Source organism: Triticum dicoccoides, chromosome 7B (genome assembly GCF_002162155.2).
Source record: "Triticum dicoccoides isolate Atlit2015 ecotype Zavitan chromosome 7B, WEW_v2.0, whole genome shotgun sequence".
Taxonomy (NCBI): domain Eukaryota; kingdom Viridiplantae; phylum Streptophyta; class Magnoliopsida; order Poales; family Poaceae; genus Triticum; species Triticum dicoccoides.
Window position 1 is genome coordinate 102,507,020 of NC_041393.1, and position 10,699 is coordinate 102,517,718.

General features: G+C 44.3%; 2 protein-coding genes across 2 annotated transcripts; one reads left to right on the plus strand and one right to left on the minus strand.

Annotated features, from left to right (window-relative positions):
* Positions 1–414: 414 nt before the first annotated feature.
* On the plus strand, positions 415–1,279 carry LOC119342054. Its single transcript, XM_037613891.1, has one exon. It carries the CDS (start codon positions 489–491, stop codon positions 954–956), a length of 468 nt encoding a protein of 155 aa, XP_037469788.1. The 5' UTR covers positions 415–488; the 3' UTR covers positions 957–1,279.
* A 147-nt stretch (positions 1,280–1,426) lies between these two features.
* LOC119342052 (LMBR1 domain-containing protein 2 homolog A-like) lies at positions 1,427–9,168 on the minus strand. The gene is made up of 14 exons (XM_037613890.1): positions 8,924–9,168; positions 8,233–8,309; positions 7,503–7,661; positions 7,007–7,220; positions 6,839–6,925; positions 6,609–6,751; positions 6,339–6,419; positions 5,681–5,745; positions 4,644–4,819; positions 3,820–3,950; positions 3,634–3,721; positions 2,842–3,058; positions 2,417–2,523; positions 1,427–2,320 (listed from the first exon to the last, which is right to left on the minus strand). Exons 1-14 carry the CDS (start codon positions 9,089–9,091, stop codon positions 1,877–1,879), a joined length of 2,157 nt encoding a protein of 718 aa, XP_037469787.1. The 5' UTR covers positions 9,092–9,168; the 3' UTR covers positions 1,427–1,876.
* Positions 9,169–10,699: the final 1,531 nt, after the last annotated feature.

Below are 10,699 nucleotides of genomic sequence, written 5' to 3' on the forward strand. Positions count from 1 at the left end.
TATATCAAACGACCATTAATGTGTGGATCGAATGGTTAGCGAGGCGGCGAATATTTTCTTATTATCCGCCGGCCGATGCGTAGCGTCGCCCTAGTTTTTTTTACGGTTAAACAGATTTATGCAATTCAAAACAATCGCACAGTTCTTTTTTTTCCTTTTTATTATTGAGCTGAAAACATTGTACAGCTCTTGACCGCAGCCGACTGCCGCGCTCAACCGAGCCAATCATCCGGCAAATGCCCATGCCACCAATCACACGCGCGCGCCCCACTCCCTGCTCACCCCACCATCCGATCCGCCACGCACCGTACGGCGCCCAACGCGGCCAGCTCCCCGGCACCACCCGCGAAGCTCCCCGCTCTGCTGCCAGAACGGCCAATAAATAGGACGACGCACACGCCCGCATCGCCACCACCACGCGCACGCGCACACGCACACGGCCACCATTAATCTTCCAGCCAGCATCCTCCGAGCTAGACGGGATCGTCATGGCCGCGGCGGGCAAGGCCAAGGAGGCGGACGCGGCGCGGTGCAGGAGGCACCCGAGCCACCGGCACGCGGCGGGCGTGTGCCCCTTCTGCCTCAGCGACCGCCTCTCGCGCCTCTCCGCCGCCGCAGGAGCCGCCGACGCCGCCTCCGAACCGTCGTCGGCGTCCTCGTCCGGGGCGGCGAGCGTCGCGTCGGCCCAGACGGCGCCGCCCTGCCGCGAGGCGCGCCGGGCGAGGCTGGGCATGCTGATGCGGCAGGAGGACCCGGAGGCGGCCGCGGGCACTCGTCACGGCAAGCAGGATGCGGCGGGGGCAGACTACGAGGAGAAGAAGAAGCCGGCGAAGAGGGGCAACTTCTGGACTCGGCTGCATCAGGCGAGCTGGTACAGGAGGGACGGCTGCTCGATGGCGTCCGTGAAGAAGAGCGCCGCCGCGCCGCCGCACAAGCGGGCGGCGTCGCTGTTCTGAAGCGCCGGCGAGCAGGAGGCCGCGCGGTCAATCAGTTGAGCGACATTGGTTCGGTTGGTTGGTTGGTTGGTTTCTGGGTCGTGCCTGCGCTGATCCAAAGCGGAGCCTACGTGGATGGATGGATCACCTGCTCGTCTAATCCGGCGTCTTTCTCGCTGTTTCGTTCGGGTTTGTGGCCTGTTGGGTTTGGTGCGCGGTTGTTGGAAGAGTACTAGTCTTGGTGGATGGAATGAAGGACAGCCTAATGGCTTGTCCATTTTTGTACAGTACAGATCATCGATCTCCAATGAAAGAGCTTGCGTTCGACTCGATCGCGTTGTTCGTTTGTTTGTTTCCCCGTCACGATCGAACTGGTGGATGTTTCTTGTCGTGATGGTGAGATTCACTAGCTCCGTAGGTCGCAGCTACAGGCTACAGCTGAGTCTGTCAATGTTGTACTAGTTTTGTTGGAATAAGCGTGTTGGTTTTGCTTCAGAGGCAGGCAAATAAGAAGCAAAAACGACGAACACCTTTTCGCAAAAAAACAAAAAAAGAGAAAACATGAGCACCTTGTAGAGCCCCGAAACATCAAAACTGTTTGCATCTGCCAACTGACCTCTTTTCTTGAACACCAGGGACGATCGCCATTTTCGAGACCATCACATAACTGGTTCAAGTTTGATGTTTACACCCTTCGCCAGTTGAGGCAATCTGTGACCTATACACATTCTATTTCTACCCCTTCGTTTTCTGTTCGGAAATCCTGTACCGTACCTAGGTTTTTCTATACCTTCTGTACCATTTCCGAGGAGTATACATTCTGTACCTCCCTTTCTGCATCTACATTCTCTACGACCCGAGCTTTCATACTCTTAACTTTGAACATGTCTCAGCTCCGAAAAAAAAAGGAAAAAGTTGGACATGTCAAACCACCTCATCGATCATCGAATCGCTCGATCCATTTCGAGGGCGCTGTCATCGTCGTCAAGGTACTCCACATCCGCCCGTGGGTTGCTCGAGTGACGTTTCAACCCCCGGAAGATCTCGTCCAGCGAGTCCGAAGTCGACGAGCTCGTGCGCGACAGGCTCGAAGGAAGCAGCCTCTTGGAGCTCATGCTCGATTTGAAGCTCCGAAACCCCGCCTTCATCGAGGCCCATCTCGACGCGGTTCCGGCCGATGGATCCGGTACCACGCTAGCAGGAGATGGGTTTTCAGAGTCCCCTGCTTCGAGCAAAGCAGAGGTGGGACGGGTTTCCTCTTTCACTTGCTTAACTGACTGTTGGCTGCTGTGCTGCTCTGTAATGGAGGAGTACTTGTGCTGGGCTCCTCCTTCCCTTTTGGGAGAATGTGGAGCTGCTTTCATAACCACCACCTTTTCTGCACCCTGTGGAGAAACAGATGGAAGAATGACACAAGAGTGAGGTCTCCAGGCACCGTAATCATGGTGGACAAGCAGACGCTTAGAGAAAAAAATTCGCACCTGTAGCACGGTTCCAGACTCGACGTCTTCGCTGACGGAACTGAAGTTTCTTGCCAATGGAGTGACCTTCTCGCCGAGTTTGCGTGCTTGTTCAATCCAAGATCTTTCTGCAGACGAAACAAAGCATATTCAGGCAACACCATCAGATAGGAAAAGCTAAGCTAGTGACTGAGCAGCAACAGGCTTGACTGCGAAAATTGATTGATTAAAGATTCGATTAGTCAAACGAGAAACATCAGATTATTTATGTTGCTCCCCTTCTCGAAAAAAAATATATGTGTTGGTATCAATTCAGTTAAAAAATTATTTGCAGAACAATATCGTGCTGAAATCGCATAAGATCTAGCGGTATGAAAAAAAAAACAAGCATGTGTGGACTGTGGAATGAAAGAAAAGATACCCGTCAACATACATGAGCGACTTACCTTTCTGCAGAATCATCACTCCAGATGGATCAAATCCGTTTGTATCCTCTTCTTCCTCGGTCCAGAATTTGAACCTTTTCCAGCTTCCAAATATTTCAAACAGATATCCAAAGAAATTGCCCGCGACCAGTATAGTGTAAACAACCATAATGAGTGGATATATTCTGTTGAAGTTTCTCCCAAAAAAAGGAACTGCATCATCAATGCTCCCCATCCTCTACATAATAGCACAAGAGATTATTAATCCAGCAGTTAACTAGGGCTTATGTAGCAGGTAAACAGTAAGCTTGTAGAATAGGAAGCAACACAACTTTTCCATCAAATATGAACCAACACTGTGTTATCACCTAGACACAAGAATATCAGGACTACTTGCTGCATTTACTAAGGTAAACAGTAGACAATCCTCTTTTTCCTTCCCATGAGCAAATTGTGTAGTAGAATGAAAGCTAATGGAACTATCGGAGTACTGTTGAATGGAAAGTCTGGGTACGATTTGCGCTATAGCAGGTGGTTTTTTTTTGTGCTACTCATCTGTACTGAGCTCAGATTTGTGCCATAGGTGGAATTTGTCAGAAACAGCTGCATGTCCCTGTAACTTTCTTGGTTAGAATTTCCTTTTTCTCCAACAAAATGGAAAACAATAGAAGACTATCGCTGCTTTTGTATTCCCTACATATCGACAAAACCTATTCATGAGGAGGATTGCTTAAAATCTACAAATTCGAATTATAGCTATTACAAAAGAGTGGTAAAAGGAATGCAGCAAAGGAACATATCAAAAACTATTACCTTCTCAAAAGTAGTTCTAACATCACCACCAAGATGAACGAGATTCAGAAAGTTGTAAGAAATAGCAGGTGCGTATCTTGCAACCATTCTGAAAAAACACATTTGATGCAAAACTTAGGACAGTGTGCAAAAAAGGTTGGATTGATGCCCTTGAAACATCAAATAGTAGGAAACTGGAAGACTTACGAGCAGATCATAAGCAGGCTGACAGAGCTAGTTTGTCCTGGAGTCAGTGAATAGACCACCATCATCCCTATCCTAAAGAGCGGATAATATGTGCAAATGCACATGTACATCAATGGAGCAAATGCAACAACCTGTTAAGTGGTATTAGCAGGCAAAGCGTTAAAATTAGTATTTCAAAGGTCATTTCTTTCATGATGAATGTACAAGCAAGTAAAGGTATATGCATGTGACTATACAGTCTTGCAAAAGAAGTATGTTTACACCACAGACTTTTTAAATGTGGTCATTGCGTGTTTTTTCTTCCAAATTAATGGCAAGCGCACCTTCTACAAAATTGATTTTTTTCTGTATATCTCTACTCCTATAAAAGACTCAGTTGGTGATGATGGTGTGTCTGCCATCCGTCATTTCTGACCATTAGATCTGCATCTAACGGTTGTGAGGTAAGTTGTGGCATTTTTGCAACAATAGCCCACTTCTCTGCTCCAATTTGCAGAAAACCCCTTATTATCTTGAAAGCAACTACATCCCTCCCTCACCTCATCAAAACAGCCTGAGAAATATATTTTGAGTGAAACATAATATATTTTTAGTGGTATATGTATATCAAAACAAGAGTGTTTTCTTTCAAGCTTGTGAACAAGTACTATTCTACTTTGGATCCGTTGCAACGCAAGGGCACATTGCTAGTGTACAGCTATAAGAATAGAAATAAAGTGGTGATTAACTTCCCATAAGTTGGCTGCAAGCTGGAGGAAATATTTGAGATTCTACTTCAAACACAACAAGGCAATGCTACACAATTAAATTAATTAATTTCTTACCTGGACTAAAATTTCTTGCTTTCCTGCAGCATTTATAAGAACAGAAAAAAGTGACAAATGGACACCAGTTGGCAGCAAAGTGGCCTCAGCCAACAATATGGCAGCTGAGATGCAACCAAGGAGAACAGAAAGAACTTTCAGGAGTCGGTTTAACAGTATACATCGCCAAATGAACTCTGAAAATGTGAAGGTGTTCGCAAGTCAGTTCCATGAATTTTGGACAGGCCAGGGAGATTAACATAAAAGTGTTGGTGTGTAGAAAAGCGCTGTAAAAGATCCATTGGTATTGGGCCTATGATAACTTGTGTGAGCGGTTCAAGCTTTATTATGCGGAATTTACATGCTATGGGGATTTTCTCGGTGCAATCTGTGTATGCGGCTCTAGTCAATTCCCACTTTCACTTCCATCGCAAACAAATTTGAAAATTTGAACTCCCTCTGAAAATTTAAATATTCTTGTGGTACTTGAGTAGGGTAGTCATAATAATAAACAGTAACTTGGCTAAAAACAATTGGATTGATGGTAATTTATTTTACCAGGAGGAAGATTATATTCAACACCTCTTCTTTGATTTCCCTTCAGCTTGTTGCATGGCTTTTAACATTGCTCCAACTCGTACTGTAGTTCATATTTTTGAGGATTGGCTAAGAGGACAAAGTGGGGTCTAGTCTCCTATTTTGCTCAACAAAGAAATGATCTAATCCTGTGAAGGTTGGAGATTGCTAATGGAGCTCGGGCGCCATAGAGCCCGAATTTTGAAAATTTCAAAAATTAACATTTTATGTTTCAAAAAATATGAAAAACTTACACATGTATATAGATATGTATACTACATGTTTGCAAAGTTTCATGATGAAATATGTTTTCATGTGAGCAGCACAAAAATGAGACTTAAAAATTGTTTTTGATTTTTGCAAAATTTCAAACTCCATGGGACTTGGGAGCCAAAAATCCTCGCTCGTGTAAGGCATTTTCAATTGGCACACTGGTAAAGAGATATGACAAGATATTCCAAATCTGGACTGTAGGAACATACCTATATGGTCAAGGAAGGATCCTAGTGTGCCTGATCGACTTTCCCTTAAATCTGATACATATTTCCTGTAAGAACAAACAGAAAGGAAGTCATCAGTGCTTCGAACTGATGTCCCAAAGATTTGGTATGAAGATAGCTGATAACCAGCTTGCAATGCATGCTGATTGTTGTGGTGAGGGTAATATTAACAAGTAGAGTTTAGTACTCCCTCCGTCCCATAATATAAGACGTTTTTGCTTGCAAAAACGTCTTATATTATGGGACGGAGTAGTAACATTTTAAGAATGTCTACAAAATGACACACAATTGGGTGCGTGTTCGAGGAAAAAAAGTATCTGTTTATTATGTTTACTATTTTCTCCTACATGATAACAAAGCCAACCAAACTTGATTCATAAATATGCAACAGTGCCATATCCACTATCATCTTCAATGGACCAAGTAATCGCTTCAACTGACTATTTAGCGGCGGTATAAATACTACAACATATCTCCCCAACATTGGTTACCACGGTATATGGTTGAACAGAGCAAAACATACATCAAAAACTTTCAAAGATTTCTCGGAAGTTGTATCAAGACATTAACTATCAATTTTATGCACAAACTGACAGTCTGACACAACCATTTATCTGTAAAGTAAGAAGTCAATACGCACCATCCGTCTGCATCATGTTGCTCATAATTTGTCACTGTGTCTTCCAGTTCAAGGGCTTCCATGACAGAAGTCGTATATTTGCTGTAAACAGTCAAGTATGGTTAAATAGTTACAATTAAAAGCAGCAAAAATATGGTCTGGGATTATACAGAAAATGAGTGCAACAAAATTGTACAGGGGTGTGAATTTTATTTTCGAACTTTATTGCAGGAATTTAATCATAAATGCACACTAAAAGATACTAAGATGTGCTAGTTTAGCATATTGTACCTTTTACACCTACAGTACTCCTCATGAGCTATCCTAAGTCGACGTCGAAGTGCAGCCATAGTTTTCTCGTCAGTATCATAATCCATATCATTTTCTGCTAGTTTGTTTCCACCAGAAAGCTTGAACAGTGGGTCATCTCTCAGCTGAAGAAATAGATTTGAGCTTGTGAGTTATTATGAATAATTAAAATATGTAAATATCAATTTATAGCGGTACCTGGGCATCCATACCATTTGAGCCAGCATATTATCAATAATATCCATAAAAGGCCTTAGTGGGTCACGCTTGGACATTTGCTTCGATGTGGCTTGAACAACCTTAGACAAGGAAAGGAACATGCCTTAAGAAGAATGCAATAATCATGAGATGACAGCTTAAGAACCCAGAGAAGTACATACAGTGATTGTGTTGCAATATTCTTGGCGAGCATTATCAAGTTTTACAGTCATCTTTGCAACCATGTGAGAGAGAATTTTTTGACGGCGAGTCCAATCAGCATTTCTCCATATATCCTTTGGAATTTCGCTCAAGCCAAAACCAAGAAGAAAGGCACCTGTCACTAGTCCAAAGGTATTTGAGCATGCCATAGCAAAGCCCAAGATAGCACCACCCCTGCAAACAATAGCATTCTTTCAGTGAAGGAAAAGTTGAACCTATTCTCCGATGATCACAAATTGGACTGAAGACATGAAAACAATTGGTGAGAAGAATTTAAATAGTTCAAACTGGATAAAGTTCATACTGAAGAAGTTATAATACAGTTCCTATTTGTTCCACTAGAGCAGACCCAAACAGATCAAATCAAAACTCTCACATATGTCTGAACTACACGCAGATATTAGATGGGTCGTACAATATGTAAGCTCAGTTGAGACTCGAAACATGAGTACATACCAATCATGATGCATGATTATAATCAGAACTATTCCAAAAAAGCCGATAGATCCCACAATTTCATAATAGAGCAAGTTCGCTCGGATACTGGTTTTCAGCCTTTCTTTAACTGTGAAATCTCCAGCATCCTCATAGCCTTTAATGGTAGGAATGATAGCCCTGTTCAGATGAACATAATTTGACATGAGAATAGTGTCGTATTTAGAAAAACAACATAACTACTGGAAAGAGAGTTCTGCAAGAATAAGTGGTTCCACCCGAAAAATCATTGTGCGATTAGGCAGATGAGGTAAGTACTAAGTAGCTATAACAGGAATCTCGCAAATTAAGGAAAAAAAGTAACATCAGCAAATAGAATGACAGGATTTTGTCATGTTGCCTACAATATACTCCAATAAGACCAGCTCCAAAAGAATTTAAGGGATGCCCAACAGTCAATATAATATGCAGTCATGTTCAGATAAGGATGTAATATAGTTAAGTTGACCGAAATGTTTGGTCAAATCATTAATCTACACAAACCAACGAAGAAGCGTGCGCTCAAGAAGGCTAAGCATATGTGCCATTGACCGATTCGGCAATTGAAAACCAAGGCAGCAGTTTCAGACCTTACATGTCATGAAAAAGACATTTCAAGTTTTTACCACATCATTTTCTCGAAAAAGTTTTCACCTCATCATTAGCCAGTTAGCGCACAAATCAACACAAGTTATTGTGATCAGTAGCATACCATGCTAGGACAAACGAGCTCCAATAAGACCAGCTCCAAAAGAATCCGACGTCACCCTTTTGGTTGCCGGTAATTGTCTGCAGTTCAGGTAATGGAATAGGAGGTCAGAACACAGAACAATAGTGCAATAGAAGAGTCTACATCAGTAGCCATGTATGAGTACAATGTAACAACAGTACAGCACTTTGCCTGCCTTCACATTACAATTCTATCAAGAATAAATCCGTACCCGTTCTAGAAAAAATGTACATATATACCAACTGCAACGACGATTTTTTGGGGGGTAAATATCTGAAGTTGCAGGAACAGGCAAACTCCTTAACCCACAGCGTTACTGATGTGAAACGCCATTTCACGCTTGCAAGTTTCAGCACAAGCATCACAAACACGCCGATGAACTGCGAAACCCCGCATTCTCACTTTTAAGCCAACACGCCATGAATGGATTCACGCACGCTGGTATGCGGCTCACCAAAATCTCTGTTCTACAGCACACTACAGTCCCCGATTCCGTGCCACTTCCCAGACTGGCAGTTGATGATGCCGAATCCGCACGCACAGGCAGGAACAACCTAGTTTCTCGATTCGCCGGAATGACAATTACCAACTACAGTAGTAATCGCACAGCGACACCGAGCGAGGAGCAGCAAGCAAGCAAAACGAGATAGAAGAGGCGATGCCGGGATCGCACCGTGTAGATGTCGGTGGGTACGAGGATGACGAAGGAGAGGGAGCAGAGCCAGGCGTAGCCGACGGTGGCGAGGACGTGGAGCGGCACGGCGGGGCCGGCGAAGTAGCGCAGCGTGGCCGCCACCATCCCCACCGTCAGAGGCATCGCTATCAGGTAGAAGACCCACATCTCTCCGCCCCGCTCCTCTCACCGGCCGCCGCCTCGTCTCGTGTCGCGTGCCTGCGTCGACGGGCGCAGAGCGGAGAGGCCGAGTTGGTGCGGCGTGGCGGGGAATGAAAAGGGAGGAGGCCACCGGTTAAAAAGCGTGAGCGCGGAGGCAGCTCGGGAGGAGTTGGTGGGGCCGGACCGGTTCAGCGGCTTACGTGGCCCGGAGTGGGCCCGTTTCCCCGGCCCGCTGAGGTAAGCACGCTGCACACTCACGCGCGCACGCAGCCCTTTCCTTTTGGACTTGGACCGCTTCCCAGTCTCCTCCTCCTCCCTCCACCCGGGCTGCGTCCAAAAGAAAGCTACTGACGAGCAAAATGTCTTGGCCGAATCAACCTTGCAGGAAAAACATACTACTGACGCAGTCATCGTAATAAGTACTCTACGTACGGTCGTTTTCGGGTAATTTGGCAGAGCAATTAACAAGTGTTTTTGCTAACACAGACCGCGTCAAGAAGAGCTTGGTGGTTGTCGTTGCTCGCTGCAGGATGGATGCACGCATCATCATTCATTCATCGCCCCGGCGTAAGTTGACAATCCAAACGCATGCTCGGCTAGTAGGCTGCAGACTGAATCAACATGTATACACAGATATACTACTGTCTATCTCAAAAAAAAAAAGATATACTACTGTCAAGTTGGTTGGTTTCACCTACCTGTTATTAGCAAGAAAAAATAAGAGATGACTCTGGATCGTCTGGTCTTGAGTCTTGAGGGCAAAACTGCAACCATCAGTCACTCGTAGGCATCGTTTGGCGCTATGGTCAGGTGTTGGTCATTCAGACTAGTAAAGGTACCCCTAGCTAAACACGCTTGTCCATAGTTTTTTAGGCGACTCTGGTCCATGGTTTGTAGCATGCATGGAAACACTAAGCGGATCTTAACATATGAAGGTTTGCCATGGTTTTGGCCAATCTCCCTTGTTTTGGTATTCCGTTGCAACTTTGTGGATGTTTCTTAAAAGGAAACCGATTAGGAGGCTTGTTGTTAGTGGATCTTGTGACAAGATTGAAGGTTAAGAGTGAGCGGAGATTAGTCTGTTTAGTTACAACTCACTTAGAACACCAATTAGTAGATTTTGTGACAAGAGTGGCGGTTGAGAGTGAGCATGATGAGGGTTGGGGTTGGTATGTTCAATTAATGCTATCTGAGCTGAATAATTTTTCTACTTTAGAAAATGTGGCAAATTGCATTTCATAAGAGATGACTTTGCAGCAAATTTCATGAGCAAGCGGTTCATATTTTTTTCCATCAAGTTGTATAAGTTTTTGGTTAAGATAGAAGGGTCAATGTTAGCAGACATTTTTTTTGTTAGGATAGAAGGGTAAATATATTGGTCGGTTGCTTCAAGAGTTAATAACGAACACGGTAGCTTATTGGTTGCATCTTGCATGCCTAACAATGGATATCATATTTTTTTTATTTCATGGTAATGCACGACATTCAACAGTATGTTACAACGTGACAATGACTCGGGAGATACCAGACTTGCCTTCTTGGCTCGAGGGGTGTCACACGCATGCCTCCTCCTCCTTGATGACCATGGTGGATCAACACAAACACTGAGGGGGT